We start from the raw sequence: 26175 nt of genomic DNA on the forward strand, positions 1-26175 counted from the left end.
ACTTCCTGAATGAGTCGTTGATGCATTCTTGGAGAAATTTTGGTAGCTCGGCCTCTCCTGGGAAGATTCACCACTGTTTTCTCCATTTGGAGATAACAGCTCTCATGGTTCAGTGGAGTCCAAGAGCCTTAGAAATATCTTTGTATCCCTTTCCAGACTGATATATTTCAATACCTTTTTTTCTCATCTCTTCTGGAATTTCTTTTGATCACAACATAATGTTCTGCTTGTTGAGACCTTTTAACCAATTTCACATTGCTGGAAAGGTTCTATTAAATAGATGTTTAAATTCAACATAGCTGGCAGTAAAGTCAAGCCTGATTGTGTATAGTTTAATTGAACTTGTCAGGGATAGCCGTCTCTATCGGCTCCCTGATTTAACATCTCATCATATATTCAAACAGTCATACAATATATCACCTCTATTTTGTCAGCAAACCACTCCTGACTACCTTTACCTGTCACATACTGCCCTCTGCACACTCATGACTTGGAAGCTTACTGTAAGGGGACACACGAGATTCCAGCCTAAATCTCGCACTCACCTCTCTCTAAGGTTAGAGATTTAACTGGTCCTTTCCAACACAAGCTCACACTTCTACAACTCTCCGCACTGCCACCAACTACTATAAGGCCCGTAGCAAACCTATGATGCAATTACCCAATTGCGCACACTCTGCACTCTGATAGCTATGGACAACTGTGATGCAGAATGGCTTTCTGATCGATCCGTGAGGTGCAAGTTAGCACTTCCCACACTGATATACTATGCTCCTTGTTACACGCAGGTGAGCCCTGCACACAACAGCAATCAAAGTGTCAATACTTAGCACTTCAAGGCTTTGTGACACAAATGTACATTGAGGCACACACTAGGCTTCGTATACAAATGTATTAACAATTCACACATCAGCATTTAAAGGGTTAGCATGGTCAATCAATCTTCTTTATAAAGGCTGTGAATTTTTTTTAGAGCAAAAAAGACAGCACTTAATAATTTTTTTTCGATTTAATATACAAAAAGGTTATAAAAACAAGATCACATGACCTACATAAGCAAAGCAGATTTAAAAATATAAAGGACAACATTTCAGAATATAAACTTACTTATGAGTTGTATAATCTGCGCAAAGGGAAATTGGCATGGAAGATGGACAGTTACAACTTCTTGTAACCGGTCTCATCTTTTTAAAGACACTTTTACACCTTTCCCGCGTCCAAGGGTTGCGGTCTCCCGAGAGGGGCGGTGACACCGTTTACAACCACAATTTGCATCTTCCCTGATTCTAAAATGTGACCTGACTTTCCTGTGGAGTGTCACATAGACATAATTTTATTATTACTAAACCCAATACAAATTTACAAATTTATAAATACTAAACAGCATAGGTCCAGTGTATCAGCTGAGCTGATACTGATTACTTACCTTCTCTGCATGGCATACAACTTTATTTGATGTATGGTGGCCCTTCATTATGCTATTTATGAATATGTGATTGCTCATTAATTATATTGATTGTAAGTTGCATTTTGGAAACTTAATTATATTTGTCTATAAATAATTGTCAAAAATATAGCAAGCGATACTTACATCCTTGTGTAAGACAACATGCTGATCGGTTTCTAAAAGTCTATTCAGGTGTCAAAACTACATCCTATACCAGAACATAAGGTCACTCTAGGAAGTGTTTGAATCTGCTCAGCTTCCCCTAAAGGTGACACTTTAGCACAGAGGTGGGCAGAGCCACCAAACAAACACAAACCAGCACTTCTGGCTTCACATTTTACAACTTAGTTTACAGAGTAGCTCAAATCATCAATGAATTTATTGATGTACAATATTTACACTGCAGTATGATTAGGCCTTATTCCCCACAATTGTGTTATTTGTTAATTCTTATAACTGTAGTTCCTCCCTGTTCACTACAGAACACAATTATAAATTCAGTTTGATTCATTGGTTGAATGAGTAACTAAAGCTAGGTACACACTACAGGGTTTTTGTCCAATAATCGTCTCAACCAGCCGACATACGACCGCTCGTTCGAAAGTCGTGTCAGTGTGTGTAGTGACATAATGGTCGAAAGTCTGCCCAAATGGACGATTGTCGCCTCATTTGGTTGGTCGTACCGTTAAATATTTTCGTTCCAATCTCGTTTCCGTTGTGTAGTGTGTATAAGTTTCCGACCAATCCACAACAGTGAGTACGAAATTACAGTCATTGTTCACGACAACATAGCTGTAAAAAATCGCTAACGGGACATCCGCTCTTCCCTTTATCGTCTAAAACAAGGCTAGTGTGTATGCAGTCCATGGACCGAGCGATCGGATGTAAAATCGATCGGCATAAAAAGTTGGTGAAAAATTCTGTAGTGTGTACCCAGCTTAAGGGGGAAATTACTATTTTATACAGGGCCAGTTGGTGTTAATAACTTTTTTCCTTCAATAAATGAAATGACCATTTAAAAACTATATTTTGTGTTTAGTCAGGTTGTCTTTGTCTTATATTCAATTTTGTTTTAAGATCTGAAACAATTAAGTGTGGCAAAAATCAGGAAGGTAAGAAAAACTTTTTCACACCACTGTAGAAGGTAGATAAAATAATTGCAGATATGAAAACAAATAGTATGGAGTGCCCTGCTTATGACACAGCTTACAATCTAAGTGGAAGAGGGCACAGTTGAAACAAGAGGAGAGCGTGTTGTTCAGAGGGAAGATTGGGGCAGCTGTGAGGGTGCACTGGTGTGGGTAGTATAGGTGGGAGTAAGATAAGCTCTAATAAAGAGATCATTTTCAGAGAGTGTTTAAACAGTTGAAGGCTGTACGAGAGTCTGATCAGGTATGTTAAGTAATTCCATAAGTGGAAGCAGCAGAGTGATGTCTTTTTAGGCGATGAGTGAGATGCAGGTCTGTGAAAGATCTAAGAGGTGCGAAGGAGAGTTTTTCTAGACTAGATTTGAAATCTGTAAAGGTGATGATGATGTTGAATTTGATTTTGGAGGACATGGGGAGCCTGTGTAGGGTTTTGCAGAGTGGTGGGACAGATGTGCAGTTGCAAGAGAAGAAGATCAGTTTTTCTGCAGTATTTAAGATGGATTGAAGTGGGGATAGAGGGGTGAGGAGAATACCAGAAAGGAGGAGGTTGCTATTATCAAGGTGGATGTGAGGAATAAAAACAGTAGAAGGAATGAAGTATGACACCAAGCAGGCTTTGTGGTATTGTAGACTGCAAGGGGGATTTGAGGGGGGAGGGAAAATGAGAAACTCTGCTTTACACATATTGATATATATATATATATATATATATATATATATATATATATATATATATATATATATTACACACACACATATATACATATATATATATATATATATATATATATATATATATATATATGTATACAAATATATATGTAATATATATATATAGTACATACACAGTCACAAATTTTATTTAAGGAAACATGTACTTTTGGTTTAGTTGTCCTTTATTGGAACTCTGTTCCTGCCCCCCAAACAAATCAGAAACTTCATATGCATTGTATAAGCCAATGATATAAATATAGGATGCAATAATCAGAAATAAGTTATTCCTTTCTGGATGGTTTTTCCTCTTTATGTGTGGTTAATCGTGTTGGGGGATACTTTCACATTAAGCTGTTTTTTGTGCTTCAAGGTGACATATGTATAAATTGCATTAGTTTGATCATTTTCTCATGATACATTGTAACACAGCTGCCAAAGACACCTTTATTTTTTCCTGTCCACTTGAAAGTTTTGGAATAAGGAATCTGGATAAAAATAAGCATATCATGAAGAGTTTAATGTAGCATGCTGTGCTCTGATGTTATCTTTAAAGTAGACAAAAAAAGAAAATGCTCATAATTATGTTTCTCCTTCAGGTCTAGTTTTTCATTACCGAGCAGCAAGTAACCGCTATGCCCTGACGTTCCCTGATGCTGTGCGATCCTGTGAGCAGAACTCTGGTGTCATTGCATCTCCGGAGCAGCTGCAGGCTGCGTTTGAGGATGGCTTGGACAACTGTGATGCAGGATGGCTTTCTGATCGATCCGTGAGGTGCAAAGAATGGTTTGATTAGTTATAACTTGAACAAATTCACAGCTAAGCTCCCATAGGTCTTGTAGTTATGTAGTTTGTTCCATTATAGATGCAAACAGGATTTACATTTTTTTAGATCCTACCCAGCACTGTACATGATTCAGCTAGCTACCTTTGATGAATGTTTGCATTTACTATTCAGTAGTTTATCCTATATATATATATATATATATATATATATATATATATATATATATATATATATATATTACACACTTAATTTTTCCATGCTCCAACATGACATAGGAAGATACAAAGGCACATACCCATTAACAGCTCCAGAGAAAGTCACGCACTCATGCTGACTTTCTCCACTTCAAGTTCATGCTTGCATTTTACAGTTCGGCCCTATCGCTCTATAAACAATCCTCTTCAAGGCTCTCATTTCTTCCCAAACCTCCAACCCCCGTCGGCTTTTTGCCACCTTCAACGCCCTCCTCTCTCCTGCCCCTCTCCCATTCCCCCCCACGCTCTCTCCTGTCGACTTTGCTACCCATTTCACCTCCAAGATTGAGTCAATACATCATGACATCTCCCAGCAGTCCCTTCTTACCCCACACTCTTCCCCTCCCTGCCAACTCTGTCCCCCTTCCCACCCTCCTCTGCGGCTCCCGCCTCTCTCTCTAATTACCTCCCTATTTCACTTCTTCCTTTTGCCTCCAAACTCCTTGAACGGGTTGTCTACAACCGTCTCACCTCCTTTCTCTCTTCTCACTCACTTCTTGACCCACTCCAATCTGGTTTTCACCCCCTTCACTCCACCGAAACTGCCCTCACTAAGGTCACTAATGATTTTCTCCTCGCTAAATCCAAGAGATACCTTCGATACCGTTGACCACGCACTGCTTTTGCAAACTCTCAAATCTATAGGCCTCTGTAACACCGTCCTCTCCTGGTTTTTCTCTTACCTCACCAATCACTCCTTCTCAGTCTCTACACATGACTCTACACCCCCCCCCCCTCTTCCCTTACCTGTTGGTGTTCCCCAAGATTCCATTCTTGGCCCCCTGCTTTTATCCCTCTCTTGGTGTCCTCATCCGCTCCTTTGGCCTCCAGTACCACCTCTATGCTGATGATACCCAAATGTATCTTTTATCCCCTGACCTCTACCCTTCCCTTTTGTTTCGTGTCTCCTGCTGTCTCTCGGCCATCTCTTCTTGGATGTCTCAACGCTTCCTTAAACTCAATATTTTCAAGACATAACTTATAGTCTTCCCCTCTTCCAGGACTCTCCCACCTCCCCCTCTCTATTTCTGTTAATAACAGTATCCTCGTTTTTGTCCCTCAAGTCCGATGCCTTGGGGTCATCATTGATTCCTCCCTCTCCTTCAAACCTCACATTCTGTCCCTCTCAAAATCCTTCTCCTTCCATCTTCGAAATATATCCAAGATACGCCCTTTTCGCAGCACGGAAGCCATGAAAACCCTTGTTCACTCACTTGTAATCTCTCGCCTTGACTACTGTAACCTCCTTCTCTCTGGCCTACCTGATTCTCACCTTGACCCTCTTAAGTCTATCCTCAATGCTGCTGCCTGCCTCATTTTCCTCATCCGCCGCTCTATCTCTGCTGTCCCCCTCCAACAGTCATTACATTAGCTCCCCATGGCCTACAGAATTAAATTTAAACTCCTCACCCTCACATTTAAAGCTCTTAATCAATCCTCCCCTCTCTACATCTCCAATCTCATCTCTACCTACACTCCTAGCCGCCCCCTCCACTCTGCCTGTGACCGCCGCCTCACTTCTTCACTGATCACCTCTTCCCACTCCCATCTCCAGGACTTTGCCCAGGCTGCTTCCCAGCTGTGGAGCAATCTTCCACGTTCCATCAGGTTAGCATCTACTCTCAAAGGCTTCAAACGTGCCCTTAAGACTCACTTCTTTATTCAAGTCTATCAGTCCTCATCCTAACCCCCTTGTCCCGGCTCTCTAGTCCAGTTAGTACCACCCTATTTGTGCCTCCCCCTTTCCTTTAGGATGTAAGCTCTCAGGAGCAGGGCCCTCTTTCCTTGTGTGCTCCTTCTACTATTCCATCACCCTCTGTACCTCTTTGCCTGCTTCCCTAGCCCACTTTTCTTTATATATTTTTGTTCTTCATATTTTGTTCTTTATGTATCATGTTGTGTCATGGGTCACTGTTTTCTGTATATGTCAAGTATGGTGCTGCGCACTCTTTGTGGCACCTTATAAATTAAAGATAATAATAATAATATGCATTTAGATGTCTTATACACATATTATTGTACATGTATTGACAAGTGATGAGACTATGCTCCCTACCAGTACTCCTAGCATTCTACACAAATAGGAAAATAACTGTGTGGGCATAGCTTTACTGGCAGTCATTTAGACTTAAACTACTTTTTGGGGGTGGAGGGCATGCAAGAGTCAATCAGAGAGGATAGGTGCAGTCACTTCATTCTGCATTTCGTCCAACAGTAAATAATTAAAATAACTGCCTAATTTTAAATTTTGAAAATAAAGAGCATCCAAAAGAAGTTAGAGGTAAAGTAATACAAATGCATATATTAGGCAAAAGGTACAAAACAATATAAAAGTTTTTGGATGTAAATTGCACAGCAAACAACATTTCAGTGTAGGATTTGTTATTCGGTAAAATTAAAGAAGTGGTCAATGGCCTGAATACTTTGCAAAGTGTTGTAAATGTATTGTTAGGATAAAAATATGAGTATTCATCCTCTAATAGACAAGTACCAAGGGTAATAATTGCATATTACATATGGCCATATTGCATAATATTACATTTCATGATGATGCCTCCTGCTCTCCATTGCCTGCCATATATTGCAGACCTTTTGCCTGTCCACTTCAAATGTGTTCCTCTTTTCCCATTCTCCCATAGCCAGTCCCATGAGACATAACTTGCCCCTAGCTCTGGAGTCTTCACATCTTTCAAGCTTCCCCACATCACAAACGAGTCGGAATGTTCTGTGGTCAAAGCATCTCTGAATGCAGAGAATCGCTCATAGCATTGAGTGGCCCAAGCCTCCAGATTATGCATACAGTATTTGATATGCAGACAACAGTAGGGCATACTCATCTGAAGACTCTATAGTCGTTCAGTGCTATGAGTTCTTAGCCCTCATATCACCTTATGACTCCCCTGTGGTCAGCAGTGACAGTGGAGGGTTCAGTAGGCACACCCTTTACCTCTTCTGTTACCCTAGTGGCCAGAGTACAGATTATTTGGATCTGTGTTAGTGGAGTGGATGCTTTAATGATTTTTGCTCATTTTTCATGCATCTTCATAGTGCTCAGTAAGGTTGTCATATTTCCCTGTATCACCATTAAAGGGGATCTACATGCATTTTCCCCACATATAGCGGGTGAAATAAGTATTGAACACATCAACATTTGTTTAAGTAAATATACATTTAATGTGGCTACTGTAATGAAATTTACACCAAATGTCAGCAACAACCCTTGTAATCTACACATGCAAAGAAATTAAACCATAGATGTCCATAATTTAAGTGGGTAAAAGCAAATAGCTCTCTCAAGACCTTCGCTACCTTACTGTTGCAAAACATACTGATGGGATTGGTTACAGAAGGATCTCTAAACTGCTGAATGTTCTAGTGAGCACTGTTGGGCCCATAATCCGGAAGTGGAAAGAACATAAACCGGCCACGACCAGGTGCACCTCGCAAGGTTTCTGACAGAAGAGTCAAAAAAATTATCAGAAGAGTTATCCAAGAACCAAGAACCAATTGTGGAGAGCTTCAGAAAGACATGGAATTAGCAGGTACAATTGTTTAAAAAAAACAATAAGCAATGCACTTAACCGCCATGGCCTGTATGCACGCTCACCATGCAAGACTCCTTTGCTGAAGAAAAAACATGTTGAAGCTTGTTTAAAGTTTGCTGCACAACATTTGGACAAGCCTGTGAAATACTGGGACAATATAGTGTGGTCAGATGAGAGCAAAATTGAACTCTTTGATTGCCATAATACACACCATGATTGGGGGAGAAATAGCACTGCACATCACCCCAAAAACACCATACCAACAATGAAGTTTGGAGGTGGGAACATCATGGTGTGGGGCTGTTTTTCTGCACATGGTACTGGCATAATGCATGTGATTGAAGGAAGGATAAATGGAAAAATGTACCGAGACATTCCTGATAAAAATCTGCTGCCATCTACCAGGATGCTGAAGATGAAATGAGGGTGGACATTTCAGCAATACAATGATCCCAAACACACCGCCAAGGACACTCTCAATTGGTTTCAGAGAATGAAAATAAAGCTGCTAGAATGATCCAGCCAATCACCTGATTTGAATCCAATTGAAACTCTATGGAAAGAACTAAAGATCAGAGTTTAAAGTCTTCAAATCTTGAAGGTTCCGTGGGCTTCTTCTATTTGCATTGAAGAATGGAGCAAAATCACACCTGAGCAATGCATGCGCTTAGTTTCTCCATAAAGGAGGCGTCTTGAAGCTGTCATTACCAACAAAGTCTTTTGTACAAGGTATTAAATACATTTCAGGAAGCGTGTTCAATACCTTTTCCCCTTTGTCATTTCACATTATTGCACAAAACTTAAATTATGGACATCTATGGTTTGATGTCTTTGCATGTGTAGATTACAAGGGTTGTTGCTGACATATTAAATATATATTTACTGAGAAAAATGTTGATGTGTTCAATACTTATTTCACCCGCTGTATGCATTCACCAGTAAACAATACATTTTGCATTATACTTAATTAAATACTTAACCAGTATATCTGGTTGCTTACAGTGATATCTTCTCCATCCACACCAGGCTCTCCCTTGTCATAGCTGACTGGGTTATAAGCTAGCATACATATACAAGTTTTGCACACTCCTTTCTCATTACAGAGCATACAGAGATGCACATAACTGAAATCAAAGGGCTAGAGTGGAAAGTACATTACTAAATGTATTCCTTACCTGGAGGCAGCCGATAGGAGGAAAAGGTTTATAGGTGGTGTTTTCCTTTTAAATCACAAAATGGCTAAACATATTGCAACTAAACAATCCTTATTGTATCTCTATCTGACATACAGATATCCAATTAAAACGCCTAGACCAGGTTGCTATGGAGACAGGAATAACCTCCCTGGTGTTAGGACATATGGCGAGCGAGATCCAGAGGAAACCTATGATGTGTATTGTTACACTGAAGGACCCCAAGGTAAAATTTTATTGTAGGTGGTCACATTGTAATGGTCAATATCTGTTACTTAGCTGTAAGATGAGCAGTCATTAAATAATACTTTTATTATTCTCACATAACATATGCCATGGCATTGTATTGTTGTTTCATTATCACTACTTGTAAATTATTCAGTTAAAAAAAAACTGCATTTTAGAAAATGTTAAACTAAAATTAATTGAAATCACTGCATCTTATAAAATATTTCCCTTCAGTCAGATTGTGTTGTATCTGTCTTAACTCCTTATCTATATGGTACCTCTAAATGCAGGAGATGTTTATTATGTGTCTGAGAGGAACACCCTGGAGGGCGCCAGAAATTCTTGTCTGCGTGATGGTGGGACATTGGCCACCGTTGGACAGTTGTATGCTGCTTGGAGAAAGGGCTTGGACCAGTGTGATCCAGGCTGGTTGGCAGATACTAGTGTGCGGTACCCAATTCGGAACCCAAGAAGAAACTGTGGTGGAGAGGAACCAGGGGTTCGAACCTTATATCAGTACGCAAATCGCACAGGCTTCCCCAATCCTGAAAGGAAGTTTGGGGCCTATTGCTATAAAGGTATTATTTATAGTAAACTTATGATTATGCATGTATACATTAGAATCAATAAACTGAAAGTAAATTCAAATGTAAGTATATCTGCAATTTAAAACATATCTGTATAGTATGTTAATATATACAATATAGTCTTTAATATCTTTGACCTTGATATTCTTCTCATTTTCCACCCCTTATATCACACCCTCTGGTTTTTCCATTGCAGGTCATAGCAAAGCCAGAGAAGATTACCTCCCCACTCCATGTCCATAGTTCCCACCTCCAATAACTTTGTACAACAGCAGACTAGCCTTTTCTGACAGTTTAAATAAATTACAGGAGACATATCAGGGCCAGGATAAAAACTCTGTGTATATTATCACCAAAAGGGTGAAATTGGTTTCTTCTCTTATCGGTAATATGGCAGAGAAACATGGTCTAGAAAGCTTGTTTCTGCTCTTACAGAAATCCCATGCAGCCCCAGTTGCCCTATATCACAATTGGAAAGGAGTTGGAGTTAATTCGCTAAAATTAAATAAAAAATACTTTAGAATTCGAACAAACCTTGGTGGGTTGTATAAATCAATAAACCAACCTTCAAATCATCAGGTATGTTCCAAATAGGGGACAAACTATTTTCCAATTATTGTTACCTGCACTTCAATTCTCAAACTGGTTCACCAAGTTAGTATTAAAATTTATAAAGTCACCGGAATTACTTGAATTTTAGAACCATTTAAACAATTTGAGAAAGTTGACCATGTTCAACCATGTTTGTGACTGTTTAACCATGCTGAGGCTGTTGACCGGGCTCCCACACATACATGTGATTAATTTTGTGCACGTTCACATGGAAAAACTGTTAAAATATTGTTTTATCAGTTACAACTATAAGTTAAATAGTGTATTGTCAAAAAAAGCCTGTAAATTGTAAAGTGAACAATGAACCCGATCTGTGAATGCAAGCCGTAAATTAAAAATCCACAGTTCAAATCGGGGTCTATTGACAATTATATTTTGAGCATGGTCAGAGCCTTCAAAGGCTGTGAAATATGAACCAGTTTAAAATTTTTGAGCAGCATGTTTGCTTTTCCCAAGAACCTTATAAACAGCCGCATTCTTTTTCGGATTGAGTTCACTTTGCCAAGCCAAGACATATGATTCCGTGCATGAATATTAAACTTCAAACAGTGACATATTCGGAGGTTAGATATACATTTGTCCTTTTCCTCCTATGGATGATCATAAAACAAAAATAAGACACTAACACAGCTATACTGTTTTCTGGTCTCATAAGTTGCTGCATATTAAAAAAGATTGAACTACTGTTAATATTCTGTATTACGCTTATTTATTTTTTTTAAAAAAAAAAAAAATACAACAACAACCACAGTTTAACAATTTGGGTATAAGGTAAAATACTGACCTTCATCCTACCATACTTATAGTGACACCTCCTGCTGAATAGCATCTTTTTTCTGGATGGAATGATTTTCTTTTCTTCAATTTAAGTGGTGGATTAGTTTATTACTTCATTTTACTTTCATTGAGATTCTGATTTTGGAGCTACTCTCCTTCACCATACTGTAAAAAGTTAGTAATGTAACATTTATATATTATCAGTTTGGCTGTTGTGTCCAATAACCATAGTAGACATAGTATAGCAGCAAGAATGTCCCAGTGTCAGAGATGATCAATCTGAATTGTTACAATTTCAAATTTTATGTCTAAAATCTATTGCGATTCACCATTATATTACATTTTATATAAGTATCATCATTTTTAATGATTGAAAGTATACAAAGGAATGCTGAATCATAGCTAAAATTGAGAGGAAGGCAATCAATCAAAATAAGCAAACAGCACGTCTAGGGGTAAATGAATTAAACTGCGGATTTTGCAGGGGAAATTTCAAACGGCAATGTCTTTAAAGGCAAATTTTCCCTTTATAGACATTGCTGTTTTAAATTTCACCCTTCAAAGTTGCTAAAAATCAGCGACTTGTAAAATCCAATTCTGCCATAGCCTGATAATTGCATGTGGGGTGACCTCTCATACTGGTAGATGTTTTACTGTATATCATGCTGGACACTATTGACATTATCATATACTGTGCTGGACGCTAATGGAACTAGTGTGCATTATGCTGGACCCTATTTGGGATACTGTATATATTCTATCCTGTACACCATATAAACATGATGTGCATTGTGGCACAATACACTGCTTGTGCAGAAACACCCCCCAAAATGTAATGACTCCCACTGCTAAGCATAGATACATCCACCTTTACCTTGCTTTGGCTCCTGGCTCGAACATGGACGATTTCATAGTACTGATATTTTCCAGCTTTGTCTTTTTCCCATTCATCAGTGATGCTATCCTCAAGTAAGGCTTCCTTCCTCCTACACATTCACAGTGGCAGGGAATGTGACTTAGGTGCACAGTTAAGCTGGCTTTAAAAGCATGCACACAGTGGGAGTGCCAGTGTTGCACTTCTTCATACTACACCACATTAGTGACTTCTGGTTTTAGTTTAGCCTTTTGGCTGCGAGGCATTTGGTTTCATATTTGGGCACCAGATCTCTTGTACATAAGCAGAACATGTCTAAAATTGTCCATAACATATGGTTTAGTAGTAGCTAATTTCTTTGGTTAATAACTTTATTTGTTAAAAACAAACATTCAGCTGTGCTGTAGACTTCTGCTTGTGGGACCCAAGTACTTACATGTAAGTCATTCTAGAGACCATACTTACCAACTTTAGAAAGGTGGTTTCCGGGAGCCTGCCAGGGGAGGTGGGCGTGATGGTGGGCGGGGCTCCAATATGCGCTTCATTTTGGACCCGTGACGTAATGACGCAATCATTTGACAGCGGGGGGGGGGGGGGGGGGGGGGGGGGCAAACGCCGCGATTCACCGGGACCTATCTCTGCCCACTTCACTAGGAAGTGGGCACTTCCTATTGAAGTGGGCAGATCCAGGAGATTGTCACACTCTCCCGGGAGTCCGTGAGACTCTCGCAAAATGCGGGAGTCTCCCGGACATTCCAGGAGGGTTGGCAAGTATGTTCTAGACTAGAGTATATATCCCTTGCCTTTTTATCTTGGCTTCCTTCTGACTGCAAGTTTATGCTCTTTGCTGTATGCTGGGCTGTTTGAATGTAGTATTGAGACTAAACAAACAGGTTTGTTTTTTTCATCCCATATGCATCATTAACTTGGTGGCATTCATTAAGCATGTGATATCTTAGTTACGGATATATATATATATATATATATATATATATATATATATATATGGACTTCAACAAAGTGCAAACCTTTTATCTTGTGAGGTAGATTACCACAATGTGGACCTGATTCCAATTGGAACATAACTTACAGGCAAGTTGCTGTTTAAAAAAGCCTATGGAACTTGAACTTAGTTGCAACCGTATTCAAATCCAAGCAGCTCTCAAGATGCCTTTCGATTTGAATCTGGGTACAAATACCCTCTGCCTAAATGGTACTTGTTAACATACAGAACAGAGTGCAGTATATGCACAGGCATATGTGTAATATAAGGTCACATCAGAACCTATGCAAACAAATTATATTATAAAATAAATGAAGAACTCTAAAGAGAGTAATTAATTAAGTAATCATTAATAAAAATATGGTTGGTTTAAAAATGATGTTTTTTATTATTTTTTTACATTAAAGCATAAATCAAGATCTTCGTAATGGGTACTGTACGTACATTGCATTTTTATGGTCTGTCTTCGTTGTATACACATGTTCTGTAGCTAGTGGCATGTATACATGTACTTTTCCAAATAAAGACAATGCCTGGCCAGTTATTACTATAGGTCAGCACTTATACCTGCCATAGCTGGTGCAGATGATATGGCTGAAATAAGTGTACTTAAAAGAAGCCCAGTACTTGAATCGGCCACATCTGCATCAGCACGTTTTCAGCATGACCTTAATATACATTGCCTACGTCCCTCCACCCCTTCCCAATCCCGTTCTGCCCTTCAAGTCATAGTCTCCCATTTCTGGGCATGCACAGATCTATTTACGTTCGTCTGAACATTCAGGCCCTGTATGTCTATGCCCCACTTCCCAACTGGCAACTTAAATCTCATGGTTGGAGGCATTCTGAGGTGCTCAATGTCTGAGTTCTCCTGCACAGAGTCACCGAAATGCTACCTGCCTATTATAGTGCAATGGTTACTAGACGTGATGAACATGTTCTTTTGGTTAATAGTGATCAATTTCTTATCTTGCACTAAATTCCTATTGATGTGCCTGAATTCAGTGTAGGAAAGGTGGATGGATCCAACTAATATCACTAGCAGTCAGGGAATACGCTCTGTATTGCACATATGACCACAAGTGACTGGGCTCTGTATTGTAAACTGGGCCACCATGAATTGGACTCTGTATTGCACAATTGGCCAGTAGTAACACAGCTTTGCAGTGTGTGAATGCCACAGCTATGTAGTGTGCGTTGGACACTTGGCCACCAGGAACTGGACACTGTATTGTACACTGCCCATCAGGGAACAGGCATATTGGTCACATCTTCTTGGTATAAAGCGCATTATTTATGGGGTACTTTCAGCCATTATAATGAACATTTTTGGAGCAGAACAGGGTTTTCTATACTATTTTATACTATTCTATACTATTATGTTATTTATACTTGTAATTAAAGGTACAACCACATCCACTACAAACAGTGAACTAAAACAAAGCCATACATGTATTTCACCCACTTATGCTATATTTACCCCACGTCTCCCAAGAAGTTGTCTCTTCCTCCTTCGCTGTACCTCTGTGTGGAAACATAAGTGAAATGACAGTGTGTTACACACCAGTACTTGTGCTCCCTCGTGCAGTTAGATGAGAAGTGATTGTCATTGTGGGTAGACTAAGCACAGGAAAGTGAGGGAAGTCATTTCCTCTGTACTCACCATACTAATAGAGTGACTGTAAGAGAAAGCACAAGGAAATTAGTTAATTGGTGCAATGTTGGTATACTTCATCCTGAAATCAATGATTCAAGTTGTCAGTGGCCCCTAGTTGCACATTTGGAGACATTGGGGAAGGAAGACAGACAAGGTAAAATCCTGTCGCCCCTATAATAGTGCCACGTGGCATTAGGTTCTCATCTTTCCTCATGGTAGGAACGGCCCTGCAAACAAGGCAATCTTATATTCTTCAAAAATACATTCACACTGGCCACAGTAAGATCGATTTTACTAGTTGTAAATCAGATTTATGCTTAGTAAATTGCCTACCAATAATAATAATACCTACTCTGAAAATCCTCCTAATTACTGCAGCTAGCAGTTGTGCTGTTTTGTACTTTTGTAGTGTTCAGTCAGGAGATAACATTATATTTCCAGAGGGAAGTAATAATTTGCCTTTCCCTAAGGCTAATTATCTTACAATACCTGTAGACTGAAATAGTTACAATTCTCCCTATTTTAATATGACCTGCCACATTGGTGAAAGAATATTGATTGTCATATACTTATATTAATGGGAAATATCTACCATTCAGTGGTGACAATGTGATTACTTCTGGTATTAATTTAGTCCCCATGGGAAAACAGTTTTCTCCTGCATATCTCACCTTGTCAGAGAACTTTCCAGCTGAAAGTTTCCTGGTGCAAACTCAGCTTTATATCAAGGTCCCTTTGCTCTTCCATTTCTGCATAGAATATACCTCGTGCTAAAGCACCGTTGGCTCCACAATAACAAATGGCATGAGCTACAGCTCACATGTCTGCACCATCTAAATGATGACATTTTTAACTCATACCTTTATTTATAGGATAAACCAAAGCCTACAATAGAACTTCTCTATGTTAAAATGTTACATCAATGTATGATACAGATAACAGTCCAAACATTATACAAAAAGTTCTTCAAAATTATGGAGATTTATCTATAAATGGAAAACTCTGCTTTAATCCAGATGGAAAAATGAAAATAACAAAGCTTCTTAACAGTTATGAAGTTTTCCATAAATTCCCAGTTGTAGCTGGTACCTTGTGCCACTCTACTTGTGACTTACTGTAAAGTGAGCCTTGCACTATTCAGCTTAACATACCTGTATGGTTATAGTCTGTCAGGTGCCATACCTCCTCTCCTTGGGGATGGCCGCCTGAAACTTCCTCCGCCGTGTCTGGTTGCCAGGGAACCAGACGCAATACTTCCGGCCGGACCGCCGGTCCTGTTGCTCATGCGTGTCCTGTTGTCAGGCAATGGGACACTATTTGGATTCCCGGCAGCGGCCGATGACATCACGCCGCCGGCATCTCATTGGCCACTAGCTCTATTTGAGACTGACTCTGACACCATGCTGGTGCCAGAGTATTGGGTCATTCCTGATCCAGAATTCCTGTGTATTATTTGGCTTATCCTGACTATTTCTCCTGCTCTCCAGTGTTTCCTATTGACCCACCCTATTGGATTCTCCCTGTGCATTGATCCCTTCTTGAAGTTACCGACCCAGCTTGTCTGACCATTCTATTGGATTCCTCCCTGTGTACCTCCGTTGCTAGCTCGTTACAGATTCAGCTTACCTGACTACTCTCTCGTACCTCACTATACGGCTCAGTAAAGGACCGCGACCTGTGTGTCTCCCGCAGCAAACCCATACCTCATTGCAAGAGTTCCTGGAGAAGATCAGGGGGTGGGTTAGACTCCGCACCTTCTACTTGAGCTGCGCCAACGTTAGCAGGTACTCCTCATATCAGAATTGTGACATGGTCGTTAAATGGTTTTCGAGCTACTAGATAAAAACCGTTTTTAAATAAATATATATATATATATATATCAGGTGCTAGAAATATGGATATGTTAAACATTGCGACCACCCCTGAAACATTGTGTTCTTTTCTGTGCCTGCACCAATGAACACACCCCTCATGGGGATGAATCGCTAATACCTATGTGCAGCCTTTGAAGACTTTTGCAAGAGAAGTGTCTCAATTGCTCCAGAAATAATACATAGAATGTTGGAAACGGCAAACTACCAGTAATAAGGAGGTGACACTGCGTGCCCTCCTCTGTACGAGAGTGGTGTTTTTATGACGTTTCAGTAGAAGTCAAAATGTGGTTTATTTGTATCACTATATGCTTTTTCTTTTGTGCTAGATTATACCCTTGTGAATGCATCATTTAGGTGTAAAAATGTTTTACGCCAGTGTTTGAGTGCTAAAATGTGCTGGTGGATTTTCTGTTATAACCCCTATATTATAAAGACAATTATGTGGAAGTCTTCACGGTTCATGTGATCCTGAGGCTCCCAGGTATGAGAAATACTGGTAATGACAATTTTGTCCTATATGTGCTTATTAGGTACAATCATTCATCCTTATAGTGCCAGATATTTCCCAGTAGTAAAACCCAGATAGCGTGAAACTGATACAGGGGTTTTAGAAGGTTACATGGCAAGGGACGAATGAATGAACAATGCTGAGAATTATTGATTCATTCAGATCAATACGTTTGTCCTGACTAATCCTTTCCAATGAATATTTGATGGACGTCTTAATCAGATAAATAATTATGACCTTATAAAAAGATACACTAGCATATGGAACAGAAAAAGATATTATCTGGGCATTCCACCACTTCTTCTGTTGAACCTCTGCTGTGCTCTTCCAGGATTGGAGGCGAGGATATTGGAATAAAGATGTAAATTAACTAAAATGCAGCAAACAGCTTGGGGAAAGGTTTACTGCTAAGGAGTTACTTATCTTCTTACAAGAGAGCTATCAGCAAAATACTGTCTGTAGAGAGACTTCTGAGCCTAGTACATCTGAATGTATATGTTAAACATAGTTTTATTCTGTCCCTCTGTACCATACTTACCAACTTTAGAAAGTTGGCTTCCGGGAGCCTGCCGGGGGAGGTGGGCGTGATGGGGGCGGGGTTCCAAAATGCGCGTCATTTTGGACCCGCCCCCGTGACGTAAGGATGCAAATGTGTCATTTGACAGTGGAGGGTGGGGCCAAACACCGCGATTCACCGGGAATCGTTGTGTTTGGGACCTAATTCTGCCCACTTCACTAGGAAGTGGGGCACTTCCTAGTGAAGTGGGCAGATCTGGGAGATTGCCACACTCTCCCGGGAGTCCGTGAGACTCTCGCAAAATGGGAGTCTCCCGGACATTCCGGGAGAGTTGTCAAATATGCTCTGTACAGGTGCAGCCCCTGCCAGTTTCTGTCTGGTATATTGCACATGCTCCCCCACAGTGAGTTTCACAAATAAACAACAGCTTATATGCAAACTCAGGGAGTTTGATCTGCCATCACTTAATTTTTGGTCCTTTCAGGATCCATACATCATACACCATACACCACTCCCTATGATGTGTCCCATAAGCCATATCAGGGACCTATACAACCAAGCTATTGAACTGTGACGGGATTATCACACTTGAATAACACTGGCAGGAGAGCTCTGGGAGGAGATAGAGGGATTATGGACAAACAGAATTACTAGGACCATTATAGAAATGTGGTAAAGCCATATAACAAGAACATTTTTTCCTACATTTGTCCCTTATTATTTGCATTAGATAAATATAAATTTAATTTAAAACATTTAGGGTTAAATTATTTTTACCAGTTGAATACACAATTAGAAAAACTTGCTTAATTTTATAATATTTATTGCTGTATTTAAAGCCTTTTCCTCTTTAGTTCAGTGGTATATGGGGCGTCTGTCTAGTCACACCACAGTTGGCCACATATGGGCTAAGATCCAGTTGACCAACTAACCAACTGTCTGTTTCTGACCCAATATTGTAGGGTATATGCCATATATTCTCCAATAAATGATCCCTTCATATTCAATTGGGCATGATGGCTAACTTGACTGACTGATGACCTCATCTGAGTGTAAATGTAATCATGGATTATGTAAGATTTGTGACATTATTTTAGTGAATTGTATAAGGCTGTTTATTCTTGTCAAAGTTGTATGAGGGAAGATGTCCAGAAGGGTCGAATACTGGGAAAAGTTTGAGAAGTTTGTAATACAGATGTAGTCAGATTAGATTCTCCAAACTTTGGAGAAGTTGCATCTGTTACTGTGCTCTTTTCATTTCTCTATTCATGTTGAACTTTAAATTGCTGTAAAGCAGAAGGTCTTTTTTCCATACATTGTTGCATTACCCAATAGAACATTCCATCTGGATGAAATTATTTTTTTCATAATGCACTACATATACATATTACCCTGTTGCTCTATTAGGCATTCCTATCAATAAAATAAATCCCAATAAATGTATTGTAATAAGTGTATACAGCAATTTTGTTCTGCAGCAGGGACACATGAGCTGATCGAATCAATGCATAATATTAGTTCATAAGTAATGTGCCCAAATATCACACTTCTGCTTTAACAGCGTGCAAATGAGAGAAGGGGAAAGTAATGTAAATCATTTTATATTTATTGGGCGTTGTACCAAACAGTTTCTTATTGTTTTCAAAATAGTAATGCAGTTAGCTTAAATGTTATTGCTATGTAATGGCTATCAAGCATTCACTTCTAGTTTAAGATAATATGGCTATTACTGGGGCAGAACAACCAGTGTGACAGCAGCACCCACGTCTACATAAAAATCTACAGAGAGTTCTCGTTGTAGAATAACTACTCCATATGTCTAACTGAACATTTATACACAAGATAACTAACTATAAACCCAAGTTATAACTATGATTTTTGGTAGCTTATATTTTTTATTGTCTTTGTTATATGTGTTGTAGTTTGTTTGTATTATGTTCTATAAGTCTTTGTTAATAAATTAAAATAATTATGTAAAGTAACCTAGACTTTGCTTTAGTGGGATCTTTCATAGTGGAAAAGTTAAGGCAATGGAAAATTAGTATATCCCCGACATGTTGTGCATTATATCAGACAGGCAAGACGGGCAGGGGTTATATCTCACACAAGCTCCCACCTGGGGATGTGTCTGGCACACACACACTGGCAGAGATTTTTATCATTATAATATAATGATATAGACTCTTCAAGGGCCAGTAATTTCTGCACTGCAGCTATAAACCACAGCAGAGGTAACTGAAAATGTCATATACATAATTGTGTGGGAATCAAGCTTTGAAAGCCATTCCATAAATATTTATTGCATTGTCATATAATAAACTCAGTTTCTGTGGCATGTCGGCATGCTAATCCTGTTAGCATCTTTGGTGTGCTTCAAAACAGAAACAGAGCATGGATAAATCTAGATCTTTCTATTGCTATGAATTGACTGCTGAATTAAGAGCAGCTTCTTGTTTCTTTCCCCGTTCAGCTTGATAGGATTCTAATTTATCCTTTTGACATGTTGCCTCTCAACAGCTCTTCAAGCAACAGCCCCCACCCCACTAGGGAATGAGCAGCAAGGTCCAGTGTTGATGCCACAGGAAGACCTCAGGCTGATAAAACCAGGACTTCAAAGTCAAGGGCCTGGACAGGCAATACAATTGGAATTTAATAATGCCTTGTCTGCCACTGACACTGTAATATCTACTACAAGACATGGATTTGAAATGGAAGTCGGTGATCCAGTAACAGCCATAGACTCAAAGGGAATTGCAAGGGAGATCAATATGTTATTTTCAAAGCTCCTTGCCCCGGCATTCACTGAAGAAGTACAGCAACATACAGTGACCCATGTACCAGCAGAATCGGATTATTTTCATACTTTGGCTCCAGAGGCAATACTAACTACTACAGATATTCCAATCTGGAAGCAGACAAGCATAGATAAAATACAAGAGACAAAGCCAACACGAAGTACAGCCAGGGGCAAGACTAGTCAGTCCGGAGTTTCGAAAGGCCAGGAAGAGGATTGGTCCTTAAATATAGTGGATAAGAAGTCCAAACCAAGACAGAATACTTGGAGGGATTTTCTTGAAGAGTCTGAACTAGATTCTTCAGAAGAATTTCCTAATATTGGTCAGGCATCTGAAGAGCATCAATTAGAAAAGGATAAAAGTTCTGTTCCAGAAGATGCCCGAAATTCTCTGCAGTACACATGGCTTTCGGGTGACAGGAACTCTTTACCTTCACGCAAAAAGACCAATGAACTTATCAGGAACCTTGCAGCCTCAACTCTTCATGAAAACTTTGAGCTTCCAACTACTGCAACTAAGTTTGAAAATCAAGAGCAAAGCACAGACGCTCATATTGTAGCAAACCAAACTAGTACATTGGAAGAAGTTGGCCAGCGAAGCAAAGCAGAACCACATAGAAGACCCAGTGACCAGAATGTACATAACCACTTAGAGGAACATGAAACAAGTCTGATTGTAAAGCAAAAAGATGCATTGCAAAGACATGTTAAGCTTAATAACCCAATGGATGAACTCACAACAGAAGGGCACATGGGCACAGAACACGTACTTCATGTAGAATCCCTGCCCAATTTCAATGAAGTGAAGGATAGTGGAATAATACGACCAAGTAAGAATGCATTCAAATACATAGCAATTCTATTTTTTATTTGCCCATTGTGGTGCATGCCAAATATATGAAACAAAAATCCTACTGGTTGCAGTGGATGTTATTTAATTCCATCATGAATTCATTATTTTACTAATTGATATCTTCTGAGCAATTAAAAATATTGTTATAATTGAAGGGAATAATAGGGGGATTGGTAAGAGCTTTATTTGCAAAGGACAATAATGGAATTATTTGGAAAGGGCCGAGATAATCAAAATTATTTATTAGTTATGTTTAAACTGTAAGAGCAAAAGTTTATGTGTATTTATTAAAGTCAGAATATAGTAGATCTGCAAACTGACCACTGGTCTTCTGCTGGCATTCCACAGCAGGAAAAAAGATGCATTCATGTTGGGTTTGCAATCTCAAGCCTTGCTGATCCCAAGACAGGTGCCTCTTTTGCCTAAACCTTGGCCCAGACAAGTTCATAAATAGAATATAATACAGCGGCATATAATGCAATGCCATGACCGGTAAAAAAAATACAGATCCAAGAGCAATATACTAAACTGTTTCATGACCTGTATACAATACAGCACTGTTATTGATTGAACTAGTTAGTTTTATGATGACTTTGTCATAAACAATAACTGTGAATATAGAGTTTAATAGGATATTTATTTATTTTTTTATCTCTAAAGGTTACATCATTAAGATTTTTTATCTAAATAGGCTTTATGAATTTAGCCCATAATTGTTCTGCAAATCTGCAAAATAGTGATAGACGGTTATAGACAGTTATATCTGAAACCCCCAGGACAGCTAGGGTAGAAAGTGGACTTCTATGTGCGCTCAGAGTAATGTAATAAAAAGTTTGACAAAAGTGTCACATATAATAAAGTGTCACCTCACTCTCTTAAAATTAAACTAAGCAGTCACATAATAAAGTTGAACTAAGGCACATTAGGCCTGAGTCATTAAAGGGAGCAAAGCATAAAAAGGAGTAACTTTGCTCCTTGGCAAAACCATGTTGCATTGGAGAGCGAGATAAATATAAAATGTGGAGGCAGATTTATAGTTGGGGTAGGGCATGTCCTAGATCACCTTTTAGATTTCAATGTAATATTAAAGCTATCAAGTATTTGTGTGCTAGATGAAAAAACAGACAGTATTTGACTTATGTGCAAAATAATAACCTAATTTGCACCCCTTGTATTGTAAAATGGATTGTCTTGGAGAACATTTACTCCTTTTTTTTGCCTTACTTTCCTTAATGACTCAGGCCCATTGTGCGCATTACGAGCAACAAATCGCCAGTTACGCTCTTTAATGAGGCCCATTGACTTTAACTTTTCATAAATTATAATTGTGTTACTGCAGAATTTTTGGAGAAAAAAATGTAAGTTTATTTTTATTTTTATTTTTCTGAAAGAGGTGGAGGTGGGATTTTAATGTGATTTTTAAACTTTTGCACAGTACGCCTCGAGATTTTTCAGCTCTCTGCACACCTCAGCCCTCCTTTAGGTTGCGGAAGCATCACCTGAGAGCAGGGACTAGGTATACATGTACAACGTGTGCAGGGTGAGCCAAGGCATTTTGCAGCCCACATTGAGTGTGCCCTCTATATGAGGCCCACAAATTCAAACACTAAACTCTGAGACAAGATGTGCTGTGCGATAGCAAATAATTCAACCCCAACGGTAAAAGAGTGTATTCCAAAACCTGACTCTTCTGATGCAAACAGGTGTCAACGATGTTATATACATAAATGGGGGTGTTATTTTAATTTGTTAATGGAGAAGGAGACAGTCTGTGTACATATTAAGGGACACTGAAGAGGCATGGAGATCTATTGCAAGGATGTTACCGTAAAAGGTTAAATCCTGGAGGCTGTATCCTTATCTGGAGAAGTGACTAGAGCCAAGCAGTTTCACAGGTGCCTGCTGTGTGCAGATGAATTGCTTTTATCCCTTGTTACAAGCTTCATTTAACAATGAAATCACAGCTTTGATTATAGCCTGGGCTCCTAATAATGAACTTTCTGTTACTCTATCTGTAACCAGTGTTGCCCATGGCCGACTGCTCTCAGCCAAAGCCTCTCTGGTGGGCTCATTTTACTAACATCCAAAGTGGTTATTTTATGCTGAAAGAGCTGCTGTCTACAGTGCTCATCTATGGGCTTCCACATTTTTACTTAAGTCTGTCCCAAGTGTTATTGCATGCACTGATGAGTCTGTAACTTGCTAAATGTGCCAGTGGGTTTATAACACATGTACAGAGCAATAAGCATTAAAAAAAAAGGTGTATGTTGTTGGACACATTGAGCGGAGGGGGCGGGAGTGTTTATAACATTAATTAAACATACCGTAATGAGACACTATCTTGATCTTTCTCTTTTCCAACTGTGATCCTCAATTACTGCATTGGTCTAATGTAGGCAAAGCATTGTTAGAGGGTAATGGTTACTTTGGACTGGGATATTGAGGTAATAATTATTATTGCTGCAGTTCAGGGAATTTTAATAAAAGGGCAAATGTCGCATTTGCTGTGGTTCCACAAGGACTTAGGGTCAATGTCAGAGACTGAAGATGCTGTCAAAGGCTGTGAATGTGGACCCACTTAGCCACTAGCATTGACGCTGACTTACCTGAGATGCAGAGTCTACTGCAGGAGTCGGGCAACCTTTTTCTATCAGTGTGCCGGCTAAAATGTACTCAAGGTGTGTCAGTTGTACATGTATGTGTATATGTGTGTGTATGTATATATACAGTATATATGTACTATACACAGTGGTGGAAGTGTATACCATCCAGCCACTGCTTCAATTACTTTGATTTTAAAACTGTCAAATTCCATTCACTTACATTTTTTATACCGCCATATCTAAGTTTCCCCAATGTTAATACAAATGCTGATATCATGATAATATTAATAGCAATGAGACCAACAAATAAACATTCATGTTATTCTACACAGTAGTGCCCCCAGGTCATATTATGCCACATAGTTGTGCCCCCAGGTCATATTATGCCACATAGTTGTGCCCCCAGGTCATATTATGCCACATAGTTGTGCCCCCAGGTCATATTATGCCACATAGTTGTGCCGCCAGGTCATATTATGCCACATAGTTGTGCCGCCAGGTCATATTATGCCACATAGTTGTGCCGCCAGGTCATATTATGCCACATAGTTTTGCCCCCAGGTCATATTGTGCCGCGTAGTTGAGCCCTCGGTTTCATATTGTGCCGCATGCTGTAGTTTTGTGCCCAGTTCAACATCAAACATATTTGCTAGCTGCTTCTGTGCTGCTTCCCGCTGGAGTCAGCATCTTTTGTTCCACAACGAATCCTGGGAGCTGCTTCACTAAAGCAGCCTAAGATGGCCCAAACAGAGCTGCTGATTGTGTGAGGCATCTACGGAGCTCTGGTGTGCCTGACAAAACTGTTCCACGTACCACATCTAGTATGCATGCTGGGGTTGCCGACCTTTTAGCCTACTGGATATCCAATCTTCACCAGGGTACCCCCACATGGAGGTGATGGACGTTGCAGCAAGTCACCCACAGTTTGCAGCCCCCAATCTTGTCCATCTAAGCTGCTGCTGACACAGAAAAGGAACAAGAAGCAAAACACAAAACCAAGTTGAAGACAGGCAAAGATCGGGAGAGGCAGCACAGGTTCAGAGTGTAAATAAAGTTAGGCAGAGGATGCTCCCCGGCGGTTCTGATTGTGTTTATAGTAAAACACAAAGTGGCTAGGGAGCATTCTCTGTTTGCTTCTTGACCATCAGGGGTTGTAATGAATTGCACCACCACAGGAAGCACGGCCCCGCTGACCCTAATGTCTGTCCATTTACATGCAATCAGGCAGCTCTGGCTCTTGCAAGAAAGTTTCTTGTGTCTGAAAGTATAAGTGGGCTGGTCTGAGCTTCCATACTCTGAGAATCTGCCTGCTGCAAGCTTGACCATTGACCTCTGTCATTGTATTCAGTTATGTCTTTGCACATTTATGAATGTGGGCAGGTGTTATATCTGCTGCTTTTTAGTCCCAGTACGGCCCTGCATGCGTGTCAATAGTACTTTGGCCATGGGCAGTAGGCACAGAGGTAAGTGCATGGCACGAGAAGGGAGTACCAGAAATTCTGTAACCAGTCAGTGGTAAACAGGATGTATCATCATCAACATTTATTTATATAGCGCCAGCATTTTCCATAGCAGTTTACAATATCGAACAAACACAGTAATATAACAAAACCGGGTAATACAGAGAGACAGGGTTATAAGAGGGCCCTTCTCGCCAGCTTTCAATCTATGAGTGTTGAGTTCTATTGAGGAGGTTAAAGCTTCACCAATTGTACACTGATCTGAAATGAATACATTCAAAATATGAATATGCCTATTATACTCATTTCTACTTGTAGTCCACAGAAATGTTACTATTGCTGAGGAGTAATAAAATAAATACTACATTTTACAGTGCTTATTTTTATGTTAGTTTAACCTTTATCAAGGTCACATTTTATATCACCGTCCGAGTGGTAGGGGATATAGATTGTAAACTCCAGTGGGGCAGGGACTGGTGTGAATGATTAAATATTCTTTGTAAAGTGTTGTGTGATATGTAGGTGCGATATAAATAGCTGTTAATAAATAAATACATTTACATCATATGTTTTTCGCATAATTGTTCTCATTATCTTATAAATGAAGATGTAGCCACTAGAGGGCACAACTGCTTATACAGTGACACATTTGTCATTGAGTACAAACAGCATCCACACTAAATGGATGACTGCTGTGCGAATATTGAGTGCATCGCTAAGAATACAAAATATAGTACTTAAAC

General features: G+C 39.5%; 1 protein-coding gene across 3 annotated transcripts in view; it reads left to right on the forward strand.

Annotated features, from left to right (window-relative positions):
- NCAN (neurocan) overlaps positions 1 to 26175 on the forward strand; it is a 141554-nt gene that overhangs the window by 70573 nt on the left and 44806 nt on the right. For 2 of the 3 annotated variants that reach the window (XM_075207779.1, XM_075207789.1), the window contains 4 exons: positions 3906 to 4080; positions 9184 to 9311; positions 9604 to 9891; positions 20240 to 21346. In XM_075207779.1, coding sequence (XP_075063880.1) covers positions 3906 to 4080; positions 9184 to 9311; positions 9604 to 9891; positions 20240 to 21346 — 1698 coding nt within the window. The remainder of the gene's footprint in view (positions 1 to 3905; positions 4081 to 9183; positions 9312 to 9603; positions 9892 to 20239; positions 21347 to 26175) is intronic. The other variant, XM_075207798.1, reaches the window with a different exon arrangement.

The sequence above is a fragment of the Mixophyes fleayi genome, chromosome 1 (assembly GCF_038048845.1).
Source record: "Mixophyes fleayi isolate aMixFle1 chromosome 1, aMixFle1.hap1, whole genome shotgun sequence".
Taxonomy (NCBI): domain Eukaryota; kingdom Metazoa; phylum Chordata; class Amphibia; order Anura; family Limnodynastidae; genus Mixophyes; species Mixophyes fleayi.